The sequence below is a fragment of the Mesoplodon bidens genome (assembly GCF_964165515.1).
Source record: "Mesoplodon bidens genome assembly, chromosome: 2".
Taxonomy (NCBI): Eukaryota; Metazoa; Chordata; class Mammalia; order Artiodactyla; family Ziphiidae; genus Mesoplodon; species Mesoplodon bidens.
Genome location: NC_138177.1, coordinates 90,395,284 through 90,423,281, shown reverse-complemented (window position 1 = coordinate 90,423,281; position 27,998 = coordinate 90,395,284). Strand labels below are relative to the sequence as shown.

The following is a 27,998-nucleotide window of genomic DNA, read 5'->3' as shown; positions in this document are numbered from 1 at the left end:
GAGCCCGTGCACCTAGAGCCCGTGCTCCACAACAAGAGAAGCCACTGCAGTGAGAAGCCTGTGCACCGCAATGAAGAGTAGCCCCCGCTCACCACAGCTAGAGAAAGCCCGCACGCAGCAACGAAGACCTAATGCAGCCAAAAATAAAAAACATTTCCCGAGATACAAAAGGCCTACTAATATGCAGCCCGCCAAACTGGGAAGGGAGGGACCCACTCCCAGCAAGGCATGGTTGTGAAATTTCAGATAAGATTATGTCCCTTCTCAGGAACCTCCCGGCAAATTATTCTCAGAAGCCCAGTCGTGATGCAAAGCCACAGGCCATCCAGCACTGCACCCTGGGGAGCTGGTTTCCAATGAGCTAGGGGTGGCAGTAAAGGGAGCAGAAGGCAAGTGTAGCAGAGGCAGCGGCCAGAGGGGACTACCGCATTTCAGCAGGTCCTGACACTCCACGAGTACCTGAGACACATGAAATCTGGCTAGGTACTATACAACCTGTTCTGTATACAGATATGGGTAGGGCTGCTAGCGTTGTTTCCTTTAAGTCAGATATTTGATCATTTGGTCTTAGAAAGACTCTTGTATGTAGAATTATTGTGTTCACTTTTCCATTCAACTCATGTAGTTGCAACATTGATAGTTACTCTGTCCCCGCAGGAGCATTTGCTGATCCCCAGCTTAGAACCATTCAACATGCAAATAAAGACCTATATCAAGATAGGGAGGTAAAGACAGATTAAGAAGAATGTAGGTGCAGGGCTTCCCTGGTGGCGCAGTGGTTGAGAGTCCACCTGCCGATGCAGGGGACACGGGTTCATGCCCCGGTCCAGGAGGGTCCCACATGCCACGGAGCGGCAGGGCCCGTGAGCCATGGCCACTGAGCCTGCGCATCCGGAACCTGTGCTCCGCAACGGGAGAGGCCACAACAGTGAGAGGCCCGCATACCACAAAAAAAAAAAAAATGTAGGTGCAGGAGTTGCAGAGACGTGGGGGAGCCATGGGGAGCGTGGCCCCATCACCCGTGGCAATCATGAGCATTTAAACACTTCTGGGAGGTGCTTAAGCCTGAACAAAGTTAATTTTTGGAGACTTGGCTAGAAGATCTTGGCTCTAACAGAAGAGCAATGGAAAGAAAACCCTAGGAAGTTGCACAGGCCTAGAAAGGTGAGGACAGAGGGCCCTTTGGGCAGGGTGGGGATGCAAAACTCTAGATTGCATGCATTCAGGAGTAAAATCAGTGCAAGTACACAGAGGGGATCTGACGGAGCAGTCTGAGTAACACCGTTCTCTTCCAAAACCCCTTTTTTCTACTCACGCCCGTGGCCAAATCCACTTTCCATTGACAATTATTAACTCTTCAAAACTCAGCTTGGGAATTACAGCCCCAAGGAGGCCCTCCCCAGGTACCCATGCGACCCAGCCACAGCCTGTTTAAGGACATTCCAGTTGTGGCAGGTGGGCACCATGTCCTCTCTGCCCCTTGTTCCTTGACAGAAGCCCACCAAACGGGCACGTGGCATCCCAGAAAAAAAGACTGCACTGCCCAGCATCCCTTGCTGTAAGGTATGGCCATGAGGTTTCCATCTGGCCAAGAAGCAGCAGCAGTCCAACAGACCTTACCAGGCAGCTGGCACATGCCCTTCATTCTTTCCCTTTTCTGCTGGTTTGGAATACGCAAGTGGTAGCTAAAGCTCAAACATCCATCTCTGTCCCCAAGGTGCACATGAAGTACAGTGGAAAGGCAAGATGGGCATATGGGTCCATACGGGTCCCTGTGAGTGACAGTACAGCTGCCATACCTGGTTGGCTAACCTCTGCACTCCCACACCTTAGAAAGAAATGTCTCAGGACTTCCCTGGTGGCACAGTGGTTAAGAATCTGCCTGCCAGTGCAGGGGACACGGGTTCAAGCCCTGGTCTGGGAAGATCCCACATGCCGCGGAGCAACTAAGCCCGTGTGCTGCAACTACTGAGCCTGTGCTCTAGAGCCCGCGAGCCACAACTACTGAGCCTGTGTGCCTAGAGCCTGTGCTCTGCAACAAGAGAAGCCACCGCAATGAGAAGCCCGCACACCGCAAGGAAGAGTAGCCGCTGTTTGCTGCCACTAGAGAAAGTCCGCGCACAGCAACGAAGACCCAACACAGCCAAAAATAAAAATAAATAAATAAATAAATAAATGTCTCATTTGGACCACTTTTTTTCTCCATTACAAGAAGCTGTATTTCCCTCTCTCCTACTGCTACTACCACCCCAATTCCAGCCAGTAAGCTCCCAGAGAGCAAAACTCAAAAACCACAGGCAATGTTTTACTTATGGAGTTTTGTTCCTTTCAAATACCTGCATTCTTGTTTTGTATGTGTTTTAGGCTAAGTATTACAGGTTAGAATTTAGCCCAGAGTAGGTAGAGGTTTTAAAGCTACTCTACCCCCAGGAAAAGATTTTAAACACCACTAGATAATTCCATTTTCTTTAAAAACTCTTTAATGTCACATTCAACACACAAGAAAACAAAAGTTAGGTGATTTTTAAATTAAAAGTTACCTGAATTATGGCTGCACAAAGTTTAAATTCTAAATGAGCCCAACTATCGCTAAGACCCTGAACGTCAGGAAATAAAGAAGGCTCAGTAGTCACCACAATCATGCAAGTCAACCTTCACTGCAGAACCATCGCAGTTCAGTTCTACTACATCAGCAAGGAACTCTCTCAGCTTCTCTACATTACCACATATGTGCCCCAGCCTGGGATAAGCAATGATTCTCTCCAGGGGTACATAAAACTTATCTCCAATACAGAAAGGTTGGGGAGTCATCTCCATGGCTCTGCCTGCCTCTGTGAGTACTGGAACTGGAAGGTCTGAGATGAATTTTCTTGTTGGGTTGCCAGGGTCTGCGGACTCAGGTTCCAATTCATGCTGTCTCAGACTCTCTTGAAATCTCCGTTTCATTCTGTTCACCTCTCGGTACACTAGATAAGTCACTACACGTCTACAGTAATCCATTTGCTGTAAACTCGGGTATGAGGTCGTATAAATCTGAAGAGAAAAAAATGCAAAAGACTGGGAATAGAAGAAAATTTTCAAAACCACTAGTAACCTGTTACCACATTAGAATTAACTGTACGTACAGATTAAGTATATGTACATGTCAAACCCTACCCTTTGTGAATGCTACAATTATAATGGGAGTCCAGAACTATTGACATAGACACTCTTCACCATATTCTTCATCATACATACCTCCCAAAACCAAAAGGGTCTGACAAGCTTGGAGGCTCAATTTCATGTCATTTCCCAAACCAAGCTACAGAGAAACTGCTAATCCTAACAGATTACAAAAGCAGGAGGGTGGTTTGCTGGAGCAAACAGCCTGGAAGTATTTCTAAGACAACAGCAGATCATTCTCTGTAACATGCTTTGAGACACTGTGGGGCACGGGATTCTCCTCAAAAAAGGTCATTTACACTTCTCTATAGTAGGGACTCATTTCACCATCCCAATAAATGAACTTGCTCTCAGAGCCACAAAGAATACTCACAACTTCATAAACATGTTCGCCATGGTGCTCCAAAACAGCAGATTCAGTTGCCTTTGCTTTTTTCCTGAAGACCCCTATCTGGGTACACCATCCAACATCCTCAGCTCCTGCTGGTGGTTCTCCCACACCAGTAAACTCCACAGAGTAACTGTAGTGATTGGCCACGTCTAAAGCCCTAAAGTCAAAACAAAGAGAAAAATCATTTTTCCAAACTATCGTTAAACAACCATTTCCAGTAGAACAGAACATGAAAATTACAAGACAAAACAAGCTGCAATTCCTACAACACCACCTAATGCCATATCACGGGGTTTGCTTATTTCTGGTAAGAGCGTTAAGGCAATGACAGTGTCAGTTTCCCAGTAAGCACCAGAATATGGAGCAGTATGCAGGGATGGACAAGGAAAGCAGAAGGGCTATAATCCCAACTCCTATTTGGGTTTGCAATTATGCCAGAACATGACCATCTGTCATGCTCCTGGGAGATAACTCCTGATACCTTCACGTGAAAGGTACCTGCTGCCCACACACCCTTTCCACATGTGCCTGCCTGTGGGACCTGACAGAGAAAATAACACCCAAATGTGGTGGTTTCTTAATGATTATATGCTAAGTTGCACTTTGGGAATCAATTTTATTGGAATAAAATAAGAAATAACTTAATTGTAGATAATAAGATTTATTTCATAGGGTTTAAAACTCCAGCACAGTCACAAAGAAACAAAAACACTTAAGAACTCACCAGGTCTGAAACTGCATTCTACTCCACTCAAATTTGTGATCTGAATCTCTGAAGACTGCAAGTGGAAACAGGGGATTGAAATCAGAGTTCGGTGTGCTGATGACAATCATGGCTGGAGACATGTACCCAAATACGACTTCAGGAAACTTCGCCAGATCTTCTGAATTTAAATGTTCTATTCTGAAGTGGTAAGTGAGAAAGATATAAGTAAACCTAGCTTCACTTGCAAGTAGTTTCCTAATTGATGTAGCAAAACAACCTCTAACCATGGACCTCTCAGACCAGATAAGAGAAATATGGTTCAGCATTATTCACAATAGCCAAAAGGTGGCTGTAAACGGATGAATGGATAAGCAAACTGTGATATACACAATGGAATATTCAGCCTTAAAAAGGAAATTCAGACCCAGGCTGCACATGGATGACACTTATCATTGCTCCTTGACTCTTCAACCAATGCTCTAATGTTCTCCATAAGTAATTTCAAACATTAGGCGCCTACTATGTGCCAGGCAACAGGAAATACAAAAGAAAAACACTCTGCTCTAGAGAACACATTACTAAAAACTGGAAATCTGAACACAATACCAGGTAAACTGACCCCAGAATAAGACCCTTAACTACCATTAAAAGGTCATTAAGAGACATCTTGGTTTCTGAATACCATTTCCCATTAAAAGCAACCAGAAATGGCAGACTGGGAAGGAAAAGTAGACAACCGGCCTGGTGCCAGAAATAAAGTGCTCAAAAAAGGACAGACATATCACAAGGACACAGGAGCCAGCTTGAAGTGACCCCCACTCGCCAATCTTGGGAAGATCTGAGCAACAAAATACAGTAAGTTACAAACCATTCTAAAAAATAGAAATTCATGAGTTCATACTGATGATAAATAAGTGAGGTGGGAGGGCTACTGACTAGTAAATATAGAGAAGTGCTGAAATTGCAAAAACCATTTGCCACCATATAATATAGGGAAATCTGGGGGGGAAATATGGATGAGTGACAAGATATGTGTATGGTCTGCAGTCCCCAGACTGCTTATCAGTTGTCAGGGGTGAGGGGGATGAGGGAGAGTAGTAATTGTACAGCTAAGCAACCACACCTTGACTGGGAAGATCAAAATTAACCTCCCCAAGGACAAACGGATATTGGTGCCTCGAGATGGAATGACCCGAGGATCCAAATAACATCTTCAGTGCTCTACTGTGTTCCAGGAATGCATAGCCTGAGTCTAATCATTAAAAGCCAAAAATGAAAAATATTCTTAATAAAAATAAAGGGAAGGGCTTCCCTGGTGGCACAGGGGTTAAGAATCCGCCTGCCAATGCAGGGGACACGGGTTCGAGCCCTGGTCCGGTAAGATCCCGCATGCTGTGGAGCAACTAAGCCCATGCGCCACAACTACTGAGCCTGTGCTCTAGAGCCCGTGAGCCACAACTACTGAGCCTGCGTGCCTAGAGCCCGTGCTCCGCAACAAGAGACGCCACCGCAATGAGAAGCCCGCGCACCACAACGAAGAGTAGCCCCCACTCGCCGCAACTAGAGAAAGCCTGCACACAGCAGCAAAGACCCAACACAGCCATAAATAAATAAATAAATTTTAAAAGCAAAAAAAAAAAATAAAGGGAACTGGGGAATTCCCTGGTGGTCCAGTGGTTAGGACTCAGAGCTTTCACGGGGTTCAATCCAGGGTCGGGGAACCAAGATCCCACAAGCCTCAAGGCGTGGCCAAAAAAGAAAAGAAAAAAACAGGAATTGGTTATTTAATACTGAATTTATTAGGGGCAAAGAGTAAAACCTACCCTTTGGTAAAACTTGGGTAAAACCTACCCATTTTCTGAACCTTAAATGGTTCAGAAAAAAAAAAATGTGTGGAGGGAGAGGGAGACAGCAGGAGAGCACATATACACAAGATAAAATCAAGAAAATGTTAATCTGTGAATCAGGATAAAGGATATGGATGTTCCTAGTACTTCATACATTTTGCATCTTACCTATAAACTTGAAATCATTTCCAAACAAAAAGTTGAAAAAGGCCAGTAAAAAGCCAATCCCAGCTGACAAACAATTTTATTTACAAATAACTCAGATTATGACAAATATTTAGGACACTAAATTTACTGAGACTAATTCATTCCGATTTTTCTAATGAATGTATACAGTAAGAATCAGTTTAATACTTACAATTCAATACATGCTACCAAATCAAATCCAAGCAAACGACAGTCTTTCTCCAAAACAGAACCGTGATACAAGGTAATAACTAAATCCAGCTCTCGAGGATCCAGATAATCCCCCATGCATGGGGACAGTCTATACCTGCAGAAGCATAATTGCAGAAGGAACATTTGAACACATATAATCTATTTGGAATATCTTACCAGCTACAGCAACTCTGATCCTCTGATAAATTATCTTCTGTTTACATTGGTAAGTCTGACATGGCCTGTTTCCATGACTTGCTGTATTAAGCACAAGGTCATAGGGTAACTTCCTCTCTCATAGGGCATTTTTTTAATACATCTTTATTGGAGTATAATTGCTTCACAATGTTGTGTTAGTTTCTGTTGTACAACAAAGTGAATCAGCTATACATATACATATATCCCCATATCCCCTCCCTCCCTCCCTATCCCACCCTCCTTATCCCACCCCTCCTGAGCTGACCTCCCTGTGCTATGCGGCTGCTTCCCACTAGCTATCTGTTTTACATTTGGTCGTGTGTATATGTCCATGCTACTCTCACTTCGCCCCAGGTTCCCCTTCCCCCCCAGCCCCCTGTGTCCTCAAGTCCATTCTCTATGTCTGTGTCTTTATTCCTGCCCTGCCACTAGGTTCATCAGTACCATTTTTTTTTTAGATTTCACATATATGTGTTAGCATACAGTATTTATTTTTCTCTTTCTGACGTACTTCACTCTGTATGACAGACTCTAGGTCCATCCACTTCACTACAAATAACTCAATTTCGTTTCTTTTTGTGGCTTGAGTAATAATCTATTGCATATATGTGCCACATCTTTTTTATCCATTCATCTGTCGATGGACATTTAGGTTGCTTCCATGTCCTGGCTATTATAAATAGTGCTGCAATGAACATTGTGGTACCTGACTCTTTTTGAATTATCTCATAGGGCATTAAATGGCCAATGAGAACAAGATTTTTAATATTTGATATTCCTCTCATTATTAATACTTTTGGTTCTCTCACCTCACTTTGGATCAGTGATTTTCAATTTTTTGTTCTTTAGAAGAAAAACATTCTTAAAACAATCTGTGGAAGTCATACATGAGTGAGACTCATTCAAACTGAAGGAGGCCTTGGGCTTCTACCCCGGTGCTGTGGCAATTTAAATCCTCTGCTATAAGTTATCTTGGTGTTCAGCATTAGACTTTGCCGTTTGAAATTGAATTTGCAATGCTTTGATTGCTATAATTACTGAATTGAAGCTATACTTTCTACGTAGGTAGAAGCAAAACTTCTAGGTATTATTCACAACATACAGGCAAATCACTGTCATGGTAAAGGCATTATTTGGTGAGCCTGGGGCTCTCATAGTGCCTCCTTTTAAACAAGTTATAAAGAACTTGTATAAAAAACACTTCATCTGAGTGTAGAGAAGAAACGTTATGGACACCAAGGTGGGGAAAGTGGCGGGGGCGGGTGATGAATTGGGAGATTGGGATTGACATATATACAATAATATGTATAAAATAGATAATAAGAACCTGCTGTATAAAAAAATAAATTAAATAAAATTCAAAGAAAACCCACTTTATGTGGGAATTCCCTGGCGATCCAATGGTTAGGACTCTGAGCGTTCACTGCCGAGGGCCCAGGTTCAATCCCTGGTCACAGAACTAAGATCCCACAAGCTGCGTGGCCATAAAAAAAAATTTTTTTAATTAAAAAAAAACCCACTTCATCTAACTATAATTAATAGTGCCACTAGTTTTACAACATCGTAAAGCAACTATACTCCAATAAGAATTAATTTTTTTTAAAGTGCCACTAGTTTTAGACTAATGCATAATTATTTTAGAAACTCAGTATTACCCATTCCATTTAAGTCTCTCTTCATTGATATCCACTCCAACAAGCTCTTCAATGCACTTTTGGTATTTTAATATCACTAGGAGGCAAACATCACCACACCCCAAGTCTGCAACCTGTAGATGAGAAAGAATGTTATTTCAAAGACATTATAGTCAGAAGTCACATATGATCAAACATGTTTTTTTTTTCCAGAAGGAGTGGGTATCAAAAGAATTATACAGTATCTTTTTGGTAGAAGAAATAAACAAAAAGAAAATTAACCTGAAACACTGTAAACCCCGGGGGGAAAAAAATAAGGCCTGTTAACCTCCCATGACCTACTAGAGTGTTTGGACAATAAACTAACTCAGGTATCAAGGTATATCCTAGGGGCCTGGCACAGGGAGAGCACACATGACAGGCAAGTGTGCTAAGAGGAATCTGTGCCTCTGAGAAGCTTCAACAAGATTTAGAAAAGGATGCTGACCAAACATACCAGGATATAGCTTGATCTTGTTAATCTAATCCCCTTAATATATATTCATATATTCTTAAAGATTTTTACTTAATCTGTTTTCTTCATCACACAACAGTCTTCATTAACCACAGGTAAGTTACCTATATATTTCTGAACCCCACTTTAGGTGAAAAGGGCAAATGAAGATAACTCATGACAGATGCTTAAAATTACCCACACCCAAAAAGACGTGCAATCTAAGTTGCACCCATGGTTATTCAGTAATTTTCCTCTTTGAGGCAGGCACATTTATGGGATGGTGGAAGAAGAGGAACACAGAATTGAAAAATGAAAATCTAGTTTCAGAAAGCAAATCACAGGAAGCAATGAACTGTACTAATTTTTAAACAGTATACCCAATTTTCTACCAAGCAGCAATTGAGCTGAAACTATGCTAAGGATACATGAGCCCCATCACTACCTACAAACTACATAGCAAAAAGAAGTTTATAGAGTTTAACTTTACAAAACTCATGAGAGAAACCACCATTTTCCTTAAGTCTGTCATCCTTTAGCCTGTAACTGACCCTACAGACTTCAGATATTCACTGGGCCTAGCCAGCTCCCTTAGTCCTATGAAATCCAAACACTGACACAGAAGGGAGGTGTTACCCAGACAAAAACCAGTGCCAGCACTGATCATGAACCTTTACTACAAAGGGAAAGCGAATAAATGCCAAGGGCTCCTTGCCTTTCCCCCACCATTATTACCTAATTAAAAAGAACCACAGTACCTATGTCCACAAGACTAGTCTGCTTGATGTTCAGACTAAATGCTCTAGAAATGTGGAACACATCCAATGGTAAAATGTCAAGATTTTCTTCACATCTGAAACTGGCAATGTTGAATTTTACTGGAGCTCTGTGCGCCTGGTAAACAGGTTAAAGGTATCCACCTATGCTTTGTATTTCCAGAAAGGGCTTTCAGAAGGTACCATATTCCCCCACACTCACAGATGCTGCCTAGTGTTCCCATTCTTTGCCTTGAATGATTACCTTGACTACTTGTCCCAAAATTCTCCTCCCTCCAGGCCCCTGAACATTGGACTGTATTTAGCTAAGGATCCCTCCCAGAAAATAGGCTGGTTTCGGGGTTCACACATTCCACTATCCAATCATACCACCCTTGTATCCCACTTCCGCTCATCCTCCTCTCTATAAAAGAAAAATCCTTTTTGCTCATTAAGACAGATGCTCTCCCTATGCAACCCTTTCCCTCCTTGCAAAAGTCTTTTTGTATAGTCTCTGCTTACTTGCTAAGTCCTTATTAAGATTTTTTTATTTCACAAAGCATTACATAAGGCATTATAAACAAATGTTTGGAAAGAGAAATACCTACCTTCCTGGGTTGATGTTGCTCCACTAAATTTTTAACAAATTGGTAACGCTGTTTGTATAATGGAGGATTAAACTTAATTATCTTCTTGTTGGGGACTTCTTCAACATTACCGTCAGCCACACTATTGCACTGAAAGTTTACAAACAAAATAAAAGGGGGGGTGGGGGAAGTGTTCTAATCATGCATGACTTCAGGAATTAAATAAGAAGAACGTTTTATGTCCCCCAACCACTTCATAGAACACATAGGCCCTTGAATCATCTCAAGTCCTAAGATCAGGTGGCACTGTGCTTCCTCCACACTTCATTTCATTTAAGCCTCCTCTCATGTCTTTTAAGTGATTATCTGGCTTTAATTCTCCCTATAGCCTAGAGTCGGCTGAAGAGAAAATTACTTATGAATGCACTTAATAAAACAATTCTAAGTCTCCTAGCCACACGGGACTTTTAGTGGAGTGAACTGCCAAAGCCTGGGGTCCAGGTCGGCAGGAGGCTAGAAGCTGTTTATAACGGACAAAGACTCTCCTTAACCAAACTGAAGTCAGACTGAGCCGCTTCTTTTTTTTAATTAATTTTTATTGGAGTATAGTTGCTTTACAATGTTGTGTTAGTGTCTGCTGTACAGCAAGTGAATCATGGGCCCTCTTTTGACTACACCTACCTGGACCCTGTCCTATCTTTGGCTGGCCTGGCCCAGTTTTAGCAGGGATCCTGCTAAGTCACCCACACTTGATATCTGCTCAATCTGTATCTGATCAAACACCTCATCCCCTGCCCTCGATGTATGATCAAGCTGGCCCACCTTCAGAAGCCTATCAAGTAGGTTTAGCAAGAACCCCATACCCTTGATGGGGTTCTCCTCTCTTTTCCATCCACTGATTCCCTCACTCTGATCATATGCTATAAATCCTCCCCCCCACACCCCCACACCCCCATCTACTGCATGGATTTGGGCCCCACCCCTCTCCCCTACTGCAATGCTCTTATTGCAATAGTCCTAAGCAGTTTTCCTTTTTAATAGTCTTATTCGGAGCCTTTTACAAATGTCAAAATTTCCTTGACATGACCCCAGTAGAAAATAATGTCATGATTAACCCATAACTGCTGTTACTGCAGCTCCTAAATACTAGTCTTATAAAGGAATACAGTCCAAAAGGCACTAGGGGGCTTCCCTGGTGGCGCAGTGGTTGAGAGTCCACCTGCCGAGGCAGGGGACATGAGTTCGTGCCCCGGTCCGGGAAGATCCCACATGCCGCGGAGACGCTGGGCCCGTGAGCCATGGCCGCTGAGCCTGCGCGTCCGGAGCCTGTGCTCCGCAAAGGGAGAGGCCACAACAGTGAGAGGCCCGCGTACCGAAAAAAAAAAAAAAAGGCACTAGGGCATTGCTGTCCAATAGGAATATGCAAATATGCAACCTTCTCATAGCCTATTTTTAATGTTTTTAAGAAGGTGTAATTATATTAACCAATATATCTGAAATATTTCAAGATAAAATCAGAAATGCTTGATCTGTATTTGAATTTCAAAAACAAAAAAGGTACATTTAAAAAGATTCACATACCCAAGTTATTCCAAACATATTAAATGTTTTCCAATAATGAAATCTTTTAAAACTAATTTTAAAGTCAAGTGAAGTTCTGTTCCTCAGCTGTTCAAGCCACATCTCAAGTATTCAATAACCATGTGTAATATAACCATTTTATATTGTAAAAAGGACTTGAGCATCCCCGAGTTTTGGTGTGCACGGGGCGTCTTAGAACCAGTACCCCAGGGATACGAAGGGAGGACTGTACCTCACAGTACATAGCGGGGATGACTCTTCCGAGTCATACAGCAGGTCACGAAGGGGAAGCCTTACCTCTATGTTGTTTTCTGCCATTGTTTTCAAGTTTTGTTGAGACAAAAATGCATATGTCTCCTTCAATCCCTAGGAATCAGCAACGACTAGGCTGTAAATACAATATACCAGTTTTTGTAGAAGAGAAGCCTGGACTGAATAGCTGCCTAGATCATTGAGAAGGAAGAGAGCGAGCTTTCTTCTTTCTCTTTACATTTAATCCACAGAATTTATCCAGGAAGTTCTGTTTCAGACAATATCAAAGAGGCTCAGGAAGCCTAAGTAACTTTCCGCCACGCCAAACACATTCAATAACACCCATTCTTTCCTTTTACTATTAGTTTGATACAAACTGAGCAATTCTATCAGTTGTGACTATTTCATTAAAGCCCTCAACCTCACTCAAATTGCTTTCAACTACTCTTTCACACATGGTCGAAATGAAATTTAAAGAGAAAAGTGTCCTAAGCAAGTGATAAACTAAAGATGCTCCAGCATATATCCAATTCACTACTGGCCTTGAATTTAAGTTTTAGTTCTCTATTACACACCTCTATCAACTACAATTCAGTCTAAAAAGTAGACATGTCAATCTAACTTTTGAGTTATTCTCTAAATCTAACTCCGAAACCCTCCTCAAGCGAGCCAGCGTTAAGGCGTTTATAGCGCATGGGTCGATGCAACTATTACCTTCGAGTAAGAAGTACCTCCAAATGCACAAGCAAAGCGCGACGGCGACCACCGGATACTGCAGAGAAGAGCGGGTCCCGCAGAGCGGCGGCCGCATTTAACTCCGGGCCCCGCCCTTGACTCCTGCGCACGCGCCGCCTCGCCACGTGACGTTACCCGCCCGCCGCCACACGTGCGCTCTCCGCGCCTGCGCCGCCGGCTCGGCCTAGGCGCACACTACTCCTCCGCCCGAGGCGTCCAGATCCCAGCTCGGGGACCAGCCCTATTCCTCTAGGCTCCCGGCTCCAAGGCGTCGGTTTTGTGTCTCTTAACGACCGCTGTTGGCGCATGCCCCAAAGCCATTTCTACGTGTTCATCCACACCTTGGCGGGGGGACCACGGTCCCTGCCACGTCCCTCCTCGCGAGCGGCTGCGACCCACCCCAGCCGCCCAGGAGCCGCGACTGTTGGATCGAGGCGGCGCCTCGCTCGGCGTGTCCTCGATAGCGAGCAGGGCCTACGGCTCTGGCGGCTATTAGATTCGTGGCTCTCCCCGCGCGCTGCAAAGAGCTGAAAACAGTCCCGGCCAATGGAAGGTGGCAAGAGGAGCGGCCAGGCTGAGCGCGAGCCGCATAGCGGCTCATGTCCGAATCAGCCAACGCTCCCATCCCCAGAACAATCCACAAGGGCCTTAAAGCGGACCCTGGTCTGCCTGAAGTTGGGCCAATAACATCTGAACTCAAAAAAACCTTCAGACCTTTCAGCCCGCACTACCGCATGCTGGGCACGCAAGTAACTGATCTCTTAGAAAAGTTACTGTATCAGGTCCCCGGTCCCTTGCAGAGATTCAGATTAACACTTCATAAATAAGTTCTTTCTTTGTTGTATGTGAGGGAAGAGTTTAATGAGGAGAGGAGAAGCGAAGCTGTCTTTTTTTTGTGGAGGGGGGGGATTTAGTCCTATTTTAAAAGAATCAATCTGGTTTTACTAATGAATTAATAAGCCGTTAACATACCATAAGTAATATATTCAGAAATAATATATTTTCAAACACTTAATCCCTACTACATGCAAAGCACAATGCTGACCCCTTTGGGGTATCACAAAGATATATTGCAAAGTTTTTATTTTTGGTATGTTGAGGTATTTAGTCTCATAGGAAAAAGTTTGTAAGTTACGGGAATGTTTGAGAGGTTCCTGTTGGCCCTAGGAAACAAAAGTTTTTTGTTTTTGGCGATATGTGGGCCTCTCACTGTTGTGGCCTCTCCCATTGCGGAGCACAGGCTCCGGACGCACAGGCTAAGCAGCCATGGCTCACGGGCCCAGCCGCTCCACGGCATGTGGGATCCTCCCGGACCGGGGCACGAACCCGTGTCCCCTGCATCGGCAGGCGGACTCTCAACACTGCGCCACCAGGGAAGCCCCCGGAAACAAAAGTTTTAACCAATAGCCTTCCATGAAGGAGCATATTCCTTATTACAGAATATATAAACAGGACCTTCAAACGTTAGTAAGTTAATTCAACTTCTTTGTATTTTTTAATTAGTTAAATAAGGAGGCCATTAGATGAGGTGGTTCTTGTGCCCTGAAAAGCCTGTATAAGCAAACCAAAACCAAAGTGTGCAGATGCCTCAGTGTTAAGAAATGGAAACCTAAGGACAACCAATCATAAGCAAGCAGACTTTCCCAAATAAGGCACCAGCTTAGCTTGTGAAAGAAAAAACAAAATGGTGTGGATAGGGCTTCCCTGGTGGTGCAGTGGTTGAAAATCTGCCTGCCAATGCAGGGGGACACGGGTTCGACCCCTGGTCTGGGAAGATCCCACATGCCGCAGAGCAACTGGGCCTGTGAGCCACAACTACTGAGCCTGCGCGTCTGGAGCCTATGCTCCGCAACAGGAGAGGCCGCGATAGTGAGAGGCCCACGCACCGCGATAAAGAGTGGCCCCCGCTCGCCGGAGAAAGCCCTCGGACAGAAATGAAGACCCAACACAGCCATAAATAAATAAATAAAAAAAAATTTTAAATGGTGTGGGTATTGCTAAGAGAGCTCTCTGAAATGGAGCCTGGAGGCCATTGAAGAAGTATGACTAATGCACATCTCAGCCTGAGTGGAATCTGAACTTAGACCATTTATTGTCTTAACACAGGCAACCAGAACATCTGCCCAATGTTCCAGAAACTCAAGATATTTATTGGACCCTTACCCTAAAATAACTCCTGAAAGAGTATCCCTTAAGGATAAATATTTCCTTTCTTGTGTCCAGTCAATCATAATTCTTGCCAGACAATTTTAACAACTTCGTGGTTGTGTGTGACTCTCTCTTCCCCAAAACACTGGGTTTTACCCGAATCTGTGTTTCTCTTTTTTTTCTTTTTTTTTTTTTTTTGGCCACACTGCTTAGGGATCTCAGTTCCCCAACGAGGGATTGAACCCAGGCTGCGGCAGTGAAAGCCAAGAATCTGAACCACTAGGCCACCAGGGAACTCCCAAATCTGTGTCTCCTGTGTTGCAATTCCTAAGACCCCAAATAAACTCTTTTCTTATTTGCAACCTTCTGCATTTCTTTGTCAACAAGCTATAGCCACTCAAGTAATTTCCTTGCTTTGCTTTGGCGTCTTCCCTATAAAGCCTTCCCTGAAAAATAGTTTTCAGTAGAGCACTTTTATGGATACTGGATTCCAGTCCTGTTCATTGCCTCTGAGCTTTTGTCATCTACCTACAAATTGGACTGGATCCTGAATTCTTCTAGTTTTCTCCAATATCTGAGTCACAAAGCTAACATTTCCACATTTCTCCCACTCTTCTGACTTGGACTCACTAAGAACAAAAACTGCCCTTTTCTCAAAGCTCTGAAAGCTGAAACTGGATGACTTGATATAAACTTCAGAGAAATCGCCTCAACAGCTCATGTCCAGACAAACTTTGTGCTTTTTGCTCTGTGAGCCACTCAGAAAGTTCACTGGAACACCTTATGAGATCAACCAGAGATAACAGGAAAATCTATCAGATTGCCACTGCCTCTTCTCATTCTGACTGAAGATGCTTCAAGCCTACCATCTAGAAATCTTCTCGACTAACTACTCCCTGGACTCAAAACCTTTGTTTATAGTCTGTTCTAGCCATTAACCTTGTTTTTCTTTTGTTTCCATTGTAATGCCTCTTATTAAATACATGATTGCTTGCACCATATAGGCCTGACTTTGTGAGTCCACCAGCATCACTGTCTCCTGAAATGAGACACAACTCTTTAATTCAATTGACCTATTCTCAGGATTAAGAGACTAGTTCAATGAGATATAAAACAATCTACCAACTCAGCTTCTGAGGAAGTTTCAAAGGCAGGAATAAACTCTTGGGGAAGTTTCAAAGGCAGGAATGAAGGGTAGAAGAATATGGCACCCCAAAATATGCCTCTTTGGCATAAGGACTGTTTTAAGCTGATTGTTTAAAGAAACAGCAGACATAGGAGAATCTCTGAAAACATAGTAGAAGTTACCCTTTTGAAATGGAAATTTACGTTTATAAAGGAAAGCTCCATTTGTAAGGATGTCTCTCTCTCTGTACCTGGCAGAGAAAGATGACTAAGTCACATGAAATCTTATCATTGGAGAAAGAAGACATTGATTTGATGGACTTCCCTGGCGGTCCAGTGTTTAAGACTCCATGCTTCCACTGCAAGGGGAGCAGGTTCGATCCCTGGTTGGGGGACTAAGATACCACATGCCACGGTTGGGGGGGAGAAGACACTGGTTTAAATCTGCAAAACAAATATTACCCTTTTCACCATGCTTTTTCCTGGTAACCTCCCATAACTGGCCTCTCCCCACCCCAACTCCAACATCTTTCCTTTGTCTTTACAGAAGACAGTAGGTAAGATGGTAACTTGGGCTTTCTCAGAGAGTAACTCATTCTTCCTGGGTATAGCCCAGTGTACAGGAGGTATACAGGTTAATAAACTTCTATCTGTTTTTCTCTTGTTAATCCATCTTTTATTACAGGAACTCTCAGCCAAGGACTCAGAAGTGTAAAGGAAAAATTATTTTTCCTCCCTTTGGTATGATTCCATTTTTACAGGATACCTAGAATAGTCAAATTCATAGAGACAGAAAGTAGAATTGTCACCAGTGGAACAGCAATTTCCTTGGTTCTTGTTCTCTCAAGGGGAAGAATTCAGACAAGAGACATAAAGCAGTTTTAAGCAGCAAGAGTTTTATTAAGCAAAGTGAAAGTACACTCCCAGGAAAGGATGAGAGAAGACTGTCTGGAAACCAGAAGCAGCCCCACAATGGGGGTAGGGTTTGTTTTTAAGAGTGGTGGAAAGTCCCTCTCTGTGTCCTGTGTCATTTGACTGACAAGTTGATTGACAGCTTTAGGTTATACAGCTTTTCTCCTTGTGTGCAGGTGCTTACCCTTAAGCACCCAAGTGAAACTCATGGCGGGGGGCGTTGGGGGGCAAAAATCACAATGCTAATTTATTACAAATAAGGCATAATGAACCCGGGTTACTTCGAGTCACGTTTTTGGTGCTCCTGCACCAACCTATGCTGGCAGATTTTATCTAGCTTGGTCCTGATAAGGCTGGAAACCTAGCAGTCCTTGACCACAAAAGAGAGGATCTCCGGGCATGTTCTGATCACCAGTGTCCAGGTCGGGGAGGGAAAGATGACCCCATACAGGACGGGGTGGGGACCTGCTCACATCTGACTAGCTACCTAAAAGAATGGTAGTTGCCAGGGGCTGGAGGAGGGATTTGGGAGTTGCTGTTTAATGGGAACAGAGTTTCAGCTTGGGATGATGGAAATGTTCTATAGATGGATGATGGGGATGGTTGGACAACAATGTGGGGTTTTTTGTTTTTGTTTTTTTAATTTATTTATTTATTTTTGGCTGTGTTGGGTCTTTGTTGCTGCACGTGGGCTCTATCTGGTTGCGGCGAGCAGGAGCTTCTCTTCGTTGCTGTGAGCGGGCTTCTCATTGCAGTGGCTTCTCTTGTTGCGGAGCACGGGCTCTAGGCACGTGGGCTTCAGTAGTTGTGGCACGTGCGCTCAGTAGTTGTGGCTCACAGGCTCTAGAGCGCAGGCTCAGTAGTTGTGGCGCACGGGCTTAGTTGCTCCACGGCATCTGGGGTCTTCCCAGACCAGGGCTCAAACCCGTGTCTCTTGCATTGGCAGGCGGATTCTTAACCACTGAGTCACCAGGGAAGTCCCACAACAATGTTAATGTACTTAATGCCACTGAACTATACACTTAAAAATGATAAGTTTCATGTGTATTTTACCTCAATTTTAAAATACTTTAAGAAAAAAAAATTTAAGTTAATAAATGATCTCTATAGGATTCCTGGATTTAGAGGTTTTGCTTTGCCTGCTGGTTGGCTCATTTATACAACTGAATTCTCATGTCCAGCTCCAGCTCCCTCTCCAAATTTGCCTATTTCATCATTCTCTTGGTCTCCTACTCTCTCAGAGCCTGAACATCATCCTTGGCTCTAGCCATGTCCACCCTTCCCACATTTGGACAATCACCAAACCTTAACCTCTTCAAGCTGTCAGTTGCATCTGTTCCTTCCCACAGCCAATATTGTAGCTTACCCTTTGTCATCTCATTTTCTCATCATACCTAATCTTACCTTCCTCCACTAGATTCTAAGTGCCACTGAGATATAGGCCACGTTATACCTTTTCAGAATGAGTTTTAAGTCAAATAGACCTTAAATCCTAATTTGGCTATTACTTTCTAAACTTTGGAAATTTACATACCCTCTCTGTTAATCTTTTCAGTTGAAAAATGAGAAATAAATAAGATTACCTATTCAATAAGTATATATTGTGTGCCTATCGTGCACCAAGTACTGGTTTGAGTGAAAAAGACAGTTAAAGTTCCTCTCTATGGCTCTTTTTTTAATTTTTATTTATTTATTTTGGCTGCCTTGGGTCTTCGTTGCTGCGCGTGGGCTTTCTCTATGTTCGGTGAGCAAGGGCTACTTTTCCTTGCGATACACGGGCTTCTCATTGCATTGGCTCCTCTTGTTGCAGAGCACGGTACAGGCTCTAGGTGTGGGGGCTTCAGTAGTTGCTGCACGTGGGCCATAGAGTGCAGGCTCAGTAGTCGTGGCGCACGGGCTTAGCTGCTCTGCGGCATGTGGGATCTTCCTGGACCAGGGATCAAACCCATGTCCCCTGCATTGGCAGGAGGATTCTTAACCACTGTGCCACCAGGGAAGTCCCTTTTATAGCTCTTCTATTCCAGCAGGTATAGATGTCTGACATGAAATAAATGACCAAAAGTTATCCTGGATGCCAGTTTGAGCCTGATGCTCAAAACAGGCTGAATAATTTGAAGGTTTTGAAAGAAGGTGATTGTATTTCACATGTAAAAGGACTGTAAACAGTTTGTGGCCAGGAGGAAGATTGTGACAGATTAAGGTGTACAAAATTCTTTGACATGCCTATTGAAAAGTGAGGTCTATTCTCTTTTTGAATCTGGCTGGGTTTTGTGATTTCGCCAATGAATGGAATACTGAAGTGTCAGTTTCAGGCCCAGGGGTTAAGAAACTGGCAACTTCTACTTCCTGTCTCTTGGAATCCAGATGCCATGCTGTGAGGATGAACATTCCTACTCCCTTGCATGGGGCCGTGCAATAAACTCCGTACTTTCCTTCACCACAACCTGGTGTTAGTAGGTTGGCTTTGCTGCACTGAGGGCGAACATTTTTAGAATAAGGATGAGCCATGAGTACCACCATATGCTGAGTCCTGTGAGTGCTCCTAGTGAGATACCCAACCTGAGGGGGACCTTGGGGACCCCTAACATACTGCCTAAAACAACTTCTTTCCTTTGTGTCTCTTTGGAATGCACTCTTGCCCTGGGAGTCTGCTGACAGTTTCCAGGACATGAGGAGATTAAAGTGCCAGTGTTTCTTTAAAAGGAAAAAGACAGGGCTTCCCTGGTGGCGCAGTGGTTGAGAGTCTGCCTGCCGATGCAGGGGACACAGGTTCGTGCCCCGGTCTGGGAAGATCCCACGTGCCGCGGAGCGGCTGGGCCCGTGAGCCAAGGCCATTGAGCCTGCGCGTCTGGAGCCTGTGCTCCGCAACGGGAGAGGCCACAACAGTGAGAGGCCCGCGTAACGCAAAATAAATAAATAAATAAATAAAAGGAAAAAGACATATAGGTCATGAGTGCAGAGAATCCTTATTTACTCACCAATCCCAGAACTGTTCTGGGTATCATTCGGACAGCCAGTATTCTATTTGTGTGGGAATCCCTAAACACCACCTGCACCCCTCATAGGTCTGTGAGAACATTTGGTGGTGACAGGACTGATGAAGTATCTTACAGTGGGGTGCCCATCCCAGGTCAACAGGAATATATTAAGCTAAATGAGGGAAAGTAAAACATTCCAACATAGGTGAAAGGTATGTCAGTCTTTTGATATCATTGAGGTGGCCACCCAATTCTTTGAGGAATTAAAAGCAACTCTCCTTGTTTTACAAATTTAGGCTTTAAAGGACCAGAGATGTGGTTCCAGAAATAATCCAAAACCCACCAATCTTTTTACCACTCCCCAGACCTCCCATATTAAGAGGCTTGTTACTTATATTTGTGCTCTGCAGGAACTAATGTCCCCATGCAGGTGGAGGACGGTAACTGCGGGCTGAGACCCCAGACTGATCAGAACCTAAGGAATGATATCATTTCCCAGGCTGTTACCCAAAAACTGCGTCTGCCTCTTGGTGGTTGTCGAGCCAAAAGACACAGTGAAGCCAAAGATCGGGAGAAGGAGGGACCTATTAATACTTGGAGAACAGCGGGGACCTTTCCCAAAGCCGTGTCGCCCCAAACAGCAAAGTTGGGGAAGTTTTAAGCTAAGGGCGCATGTATATTCATGAAGGGGCTTGAGCAGAGGAGAATTCAACATAGAATTGGGGCAAAGGTCAACAGAGTCCAAGCTTTAGTTGATTAAAGTCAGGAAGGTCAACATCATCATTACTTCCTCCACCTGGGGTGGGGGCCTTAGTTCCTGCAGAACTCAAAGACTGTATCAGATTGTAATGTATATCCTTGAGGAGGAACTAGGACTCTGTTTTACCCTTGAACTATTATTATTTCTTGACTTCACCTTTGTTCCTGCATTCCCTTACTTCCCTTAAGATCATTAATTTCTGAGAATTGTTCAAGGGCAAGCATTGTGGCCAGACTTAGATCTCAAAATGGCTTCTTTTATGTTAAGAAAGCCATGCCTGGTTCTCTTTCTCCAGGGATCCCCCCAGCCTATGTGCTTACATATATGGTCTGTGTCCAGGGTTCTTGGCTCACAGTTCACAAAACTCTTAGAATTTCCTGAGCAATGGGAGCATCTTTTGTCATAATGAGATAGGAGGGAAGGGGGCAGGGCACAACCTTTAAAAGAATGACTTATCCTTTGAGTATGCGACAAAAACTGTTTAGAACCTATTAGGCCCAAGATGGCAGAAGATTCGACTTCCAGTAGACCTTGAGCCTCATTATACTGTTCAGTGTAATTGATTAGCTACATGACACACCCACAGGCACCATGACAGTTCCAAGGCTAACCATAAAAGGGCAAAAAGTGGTCAGTGGCCCACTGACCACCCCCCTTCTCCAAAATAGTTGGAATAATCTTCCCACTTGTTAGGCTATGAAATTACCCGGCCCATAAAAGAAAACCACCTCCATATTTCAGGCTGGTCTCAAGCCTTTTGAGATGGACCTCATTCTGTTGCAAGAAGGGGGACCCCTTCCAGGGCCCAAAAGTGGGCTCTTGTCTAACAGTCAGAAATGAATTATCTGGATAGCCTCATCCACCAGAGGGCAGACAGCAGAAGCAAGAAGAACTACAATTCTGCAGCCTGGGGAAGGAAAACCACATTAACAGAAAGATAGACAAAATGAAAAGGCAGAGGACTTTATACCAGATGAAGGAACAAGATAAAACCCCAGAAAAACAACTAAATGAAGTGGAGATAGGCAACCTTCCAGAAAAAGAATTCAGAATAATAATAGTGAAGATGATCCAGGACCTCGGAAAAAGAATGGCGGCAAAGATCGAGAAGATGCAAGAAATGTTTAACAAAGACCTAGAAGAATTCAAGAACAAACAAACAGAGATGAACAATACAATAACTGAAATGAAAAATTTATTAGAAGGAATCAATAGCAGAATAACTGAGGCAGAAGAACGGATAAGTGACCTGGAAGACAGAATGGTGGAATTCACTGCCACAGAACAGAATAAAGAAAAAAGAATGAAAAGAAATGAAGACAGCCTAAGAGACTTCTGAGACAACATTAAATGCAACAACATGCGCATTATAGGGGTCCCAGAAGGAGAAGAGAGAGAGGAAGGACCCGAGAAAATATTTGAAGAGATCATAGTCAAAAACTTCCCTAACATGGGAAAGGAAATAGCCACCAAGTCCAGGAAGTGCAGAGAGTCCCAGGCAGGATAAACCCAAGGAGAAACACGCCAAGACACACAGTAATCAAATTGACAAAAAATAAAGATAAATTATTGGATGCAACAAGGGAAAAATGACAAATAACATACAAGGGAACTCCCATAAGGTTAACAGCTGATTTCTCAGCAGAAACTCTACAAGCCAGAAGGAAGTGGCAGGACATATTTAAAGTGATGAAAGGGAAGAACATACAACCAAGATTACCTAGTAAGGATCTCTTCAGATTTGACAGAGAAATTAAACCCTTTACAGACAAGCAAAAGCTAAGAGAATTCAGCACCACCAAACCAGCTCTACAACAAATGCTAAAGGAACTTCTCTAAGTGGGAAACACAAGAGAAGAAAAGGACCTACAAAAACAAACCCATAACAATTAAGAAAATGGTAATAAGAACATACATATCGATAATTACCTTAAATGTCAATGGATTAAATGCTCCAACCAAAGACACAGGCTCGCTGAATGGATACAAAAACAAGACCCATATATATGCTGTCTACAAGAGACCCACTTCAGATCTAGGGACACATACAGACTGAAAGTGAAGGGATGGAAAAAGATATGCCATGAAAATGGAAATCAAAAGAAAGCTGGAGTAGCGATACTCATATCAGATAAAATAGACTTTAAAATAAAGAATGTTGCAAGAGACAAGGAAGGACACTACATAATGATCAAGGGATCAATCCAAGAAGAAGATATAACAATTATAAATATATATGCACCCAACATAGGAGCACCTCAATACATAAGGCAGCTGCTAACAGCTATAAAAGAGGAAATCAACAGTAACACAATAATAGTGGGGGACTTTAACACCTCATTTACACCAATGGACAGATCATTCAGACAGAAAATTAATAAGGAAAACAAGCTTTCGGGCTTCCCTGATGGTGCAGTGGTTGAGAATCTGCCTGCTAATGCAGGGGACACGGGTTCAGGCCCTGGTCTGGGAGGATCCCACATACCGCAGAGCACCTAGGCCCGTGAGCCACACCTACTGAGCCTGCGCGTCTGGAGCCTGTGCTCTGCAACAAGAGAGGCCGCGATAGTGAGAGGCCCATGCACCGCGATGAAGAATGGCCCCCACTTGCCACAACTAGAGAAAGCCCTCACACAGAAACGAAGACCCAACACAGCAAAAATAAATTAATAAATTAATAAACTCCTACCCCAACATAAAAAAAAATAAGGAGCACATCCTTTAAATGACACAATAGACCAGATAGATTTAATTGAAATTTATAGGACATTCCATCCAAAAACAGCAGATTACACTTTCTTCTCAAGTGCACATAGAATATTCTCCAGGATAGCTCACATCTTGGGTCACAAATCAAACCTCAGTAAATTTAAGAAAATTGAATTCATATCAAGCACCTTTTCTGACCACAACGGTATGAGATTAGAAATCAATTACAGGGGAAAAGAACGTAAAAAACACAAACACATAGAGAGTAAACAATACGTTACTAAATAACCAAGAGATCACTGAAGAAATCAAAGGGGAAATCAAAAAATACCTACAGACAAATTACAACGAAAACACGATGATCCGAAACCTATGGGATGCAGCAAAAGTAGTTCTAAGAGGGAAGTTTATAGCAATACAAGCCTATCTCAAGAAAAAAGAAAAATCTCAAATAAACAATCTAACCTTACACCTAAAGGAACTAGAGAAAGAAGAACAAATAAAACCCAAAGTTAGTAGAAGGAAAGAAATCATAAAGATCAGAGCAGAAATAAATGATATAGAAACAAAGAAAACAATAGCAAAGATCAACAAAACTAAAAGCTGGTTCTTTGAGAAGGTAAGATCAAAATTGATAAAGTTTTAGCCAGACTCATCAAGAAAAAGAGGGAGAGGACTCAAATCAATAAAATAGGTAATGAAAAAGGAAAAGTTACAACAGACACTGCAGAAATACAAAGCATCCTAAGAGACTACTACAAGCAACTCTATGCCAATAAAATGAACAACCTGGAAGAAATGGACAACTTCTTAGAAAGGTATAACCTTCCAAGACTGAACCAGGAAGAAATAGAAAATATGAACAGACCAATCACAAGTAATGAAGCTGAAACTGTGATTAAAAATCTTCCAACAAACAAAAGTCCAGGACAAGATGGCTTCACAGGTGAATTCTATCAAACATTTAGAGAAGAGCTAACACCCATCCTTCTCAACCTCTTCCAAAAAATTTCAGAGGAAGGAACACTCCCAAACTCATTCTATGAGGCCACCATCACGCTGATACCAAAACCAACAAAGATACTACAAAAAAAGAAAATTACAGACGAATATCACTGATGAATATAGATGCAAAAATCCTCAACAAAATACTAGCAAACAGAATCCAACAACACATTTAAAGGATTATACACCATGATCAAGTGAGATTTATCCCAGGGATGCAAGGATTCTTCAGTATATGCAAATCAATCAATGTGATACACCATATTAACAAATTGAAAAATAAAAACCATATGATCATCTCAGTAGATGCAGAAAAAGCTTTTGCCAAAATTCAACACCAATTTATGATAAAAACTCTCCAGAAAGTGGGCATAGAGGGAAAGTACCTCAACATAATAAAGGCCATATATGACAAACCCGCAGCAAACATCATTCTCAATGGTGAAAAACTGAAAGCATTTCCTCTAAGATCAGGAACAAGACAAGGATGTCCACTCTCACCACCATTATTCAACATAGTTTTGGAAGTCCTAGCCATGGCAATCAGAGAAGAAAAAGAAATAAAAGGAATACAAATTGGAAAAGAAGAAGTAAAACTGTCACTGTTTGCAGATGACATGATACTATACATAGAGAATCCTAAAAATGCCACCAGAAAGCTACAGAGCTAATCAATGAATCTGGTAAAGTTGCAGGATACAAAATTAATACACAGAAATCTCTTGCATTCCTATACACTAACAGAAAGAGAAATTAAGGAAACAATCCCATTCACCACTGCAACAAAAAGAATAAAATACCTAGGTATAAACCTACCTAAGGAGGTAAAAGACCTGTACTCAGAAAACTATAAGACACTGATGAAAGAAATCAAAGATGATACAAACAGATGGAGAGATATACCACGTTCTTGGATTGGAAGAATCAACATTGTGAAAATGACTATACTATCCAAAGCAATCTACAGATTCAGTGCAATCCCTATCAAATTACCAGTGGCATTTTTTACAGAACTAGAGCAAAATATCTTAAAATTTGTATGGAGACACAAAAGACCCCAAATAGCCAAGGCAGTCTTGGCGGGAAAACACAGAGCTGGAGGAGTCAGACTCCCTGACTTCAGACTATACTGCAAAGCTACAGTAATCAAGACAATATGGTACTGGCACAAAAACAGAAACACAGATTAATGGAACAAGATAGAAAGCCCAGAGATAAACCCACGCACCTATGGTCAACTAATCTATGACAAAGGAGGCAAGGATATACAATGGAGAAAAGACAGTCTCTTCAATAAGTGGTGCTGGGAAAACTGGACAGGTACATGTAAAAGAATGAAATTAGAACACTCCCTAACACCATACACGAAAATAACCTCAAAATGGATTAGAGACCTAAACATAAGACCGGACACTATAAAACTCTTAGAGGAAAACATAGGAAGAACACTCTTTGACATAACTCACAGCAAGATCTTTTTTGATCCACCTCCTAGAGTAATGGAAATAAAAACAAAAATAAACAAATGAGACCTAATGAAACTTCAAAGCTTTTGCACAGCAAAGGAAACCATAGGGCTTCCCTGGTGGCACAGTGGTTAAGAATCTGCCTGCCAATGCAGGGGACGTGGGTTCAAACCCTGGTCTGGGAAGATCCCATATGCCGCGGAGCAACTAAGCCCGTGCACTACAACTACAGAGCCTGCGCTCTAGAGCCCGTCTGCCACAACTACTGAGCCCACAAGCCACAACTACTGAAGCCTGCACGCCTAGAGCCTGTGCTCCACGACAGGAGAGGCCACTGCAACGAGAAGCCCGCACACCACAACGAACAGTAGCTCCCGCTCGCCACAACTAGAGAAAGCCCGCATGCAGCAACAAAGACCCAACGCAGCCAAAAATAAAATAAATTTTTTTAAAAACCTACTATAGCGCTGCAGTAATCAAGGTAGTTTGGATTGGTGAAAAGATAAAGATCAATGGAACAGAGTAGAATCCAGAAGTAGATCCATACATAGTGGGTCAATTGATTTTTGACAAAGGTGCTAAAGCAGTTCAATAGGGAAATAAGTCTTTTCAACAAATGCTGCTGGATTAACTGAATATCCACGTGGAAAAAAATGAAAATCAACTCTATCTCACATCATAGGCAAAAATTAACTCAAAATGTGTCAAATCCCAAATATAAAACTTTTAGAAAATATAAGAGAATATCATTGTAATGTTAAGGCTGGCAGCGCTTAAAACGAAAAAAGCACAAATCATAAGCAAAACAAAAATTTGACAACTTGCAATTCATTAAAATAAAAAACTGCTATTTGAAAGGCACCATTAATAAAATTAAAAGGCAAGGCACAGATTGTGTGAAAATCCTGCAACACATGTATCAAAGGACTTATATCCAGATCATGTAAAAAAACCTTCCAACTCAATAAGACAAACAAACGCATAAGGAAATGGGCAAAAGATTTGAAGTTACTTCACAACAGAAGATATACTAATGCCAGTAAGCACCTGAAATGATGTTCAACATCATTAACCGTAAGGGAAATGTAAATTAAAACCACAGTGAGATACCACTGCACACCCTTAAGAATGACTAAAATTAAAAAAAAATTCATCATACCAAGTGTTGATGAGGATATGGAACAATTGGAACTCTCATACATTGCTGGTGTGAATGTAAAATGGTGCAATCACCTTGGAAAACAGTTTGGCTGTTTCTTAAAAAGTTAAACATATACCTATCATATGTCTAGGTATTTAGCCTATGTCTAGGTATTTAGCCAAGAGAAACAAAAACATCTGCACAAAGACTAGTACACAAATGTTCATAGCAGCTTTATTTGTAATAGCGCAAAACTGGAAATCCAAATGCCTACAAGCAGATAACTGGATAAACAAATAGTGGTAATTCCATACAACAGAATACTACTCAGTAAAAAAATTTCCCAATTGTGATGAAGTGGGAGATTGGAATTGACATATATACACTAATATGTATAAAATGGATAACTAATAAGAACCTGCTGTATAAAAATAAAATTCAAAAAAAAATTTTTTAATAAAAAATAAAATAAAACACACATACAACTTGTTGATACAAGTATGAATATCAAAATTATTCTGAGTCAAAGAAGCCAGGTAAAAAGGGAACCTAGTGTATAACTGCATTTATTTATTATAATTCAAGAAAATGCAAACTAATCTATATTGACAGAAAGTGGTTGCTGAGGATGGAGTTGGAAGGAGAGATTGGATTACAAAAGGGCACAAGAGAACTTTTGGGGGTGATGTATGGTTGTTACCTTGATTGTGGTGATAGTTTAATGGGTACTGAGATAGACCTAAGAGCCTCCCTCAAACTACTAACCCCTGAAGTTAGAATTTGAAACCCTAACCCCCAAAGATGATGGTATTAGGAGGTAGGGCCTTTGGGAGGTACTTAAGTCATGAGGGTGGAGCCCTCACCAACAGGATTGGTGCTCTCATAAAAGAAACTTCAGAGAGCTTCCTCATCCCTATAATCTTGTGATTACACAGCTTGAAGGGGTCAGCCATGAACCAGGAAGAGAGTTGTCCCTTGGCCTTGGGCTCTCCAGAACTCCAGAACTGTGAAAAATAAATTTTTGTTGTTAATAAG

The 27,998-nt window shown here is 42.3% G+C and overlaps 1 protein-coding gene across 1 annotated transcript; it reads right to left on the bottom strand.

Annotated features, from left to right (window-relative positions):
- Positions 1-2,528: 2,528 nt before the first annotated feature.
- Positions 2,529-11,012, bottom strand: HENMT1 (HEN methyltransferase 1; the record flags this gene model as incomplete). Its single annotated transcript, XM_081258674.1, has 7 exons — positions 2,529-3,033; positions 3,536-3,710; positions 4,278-4,457; positions 6,465-6,599; positions 8,338-8,450; positions 10,173-10,301; positions 10,860-11,012. 7 exons carry the CDS (start codon positions 11,010-11,012, stop codon positions 2,623-2,625), a joined length of 1,296 nt encoding a protein of 431 aa, XP_081114800.1. The 3' UTR covers positions 2,529-2,622.
- Between the last annotated feature and the right edge of the window lie 16,986 nt (positions 11,013-27,998).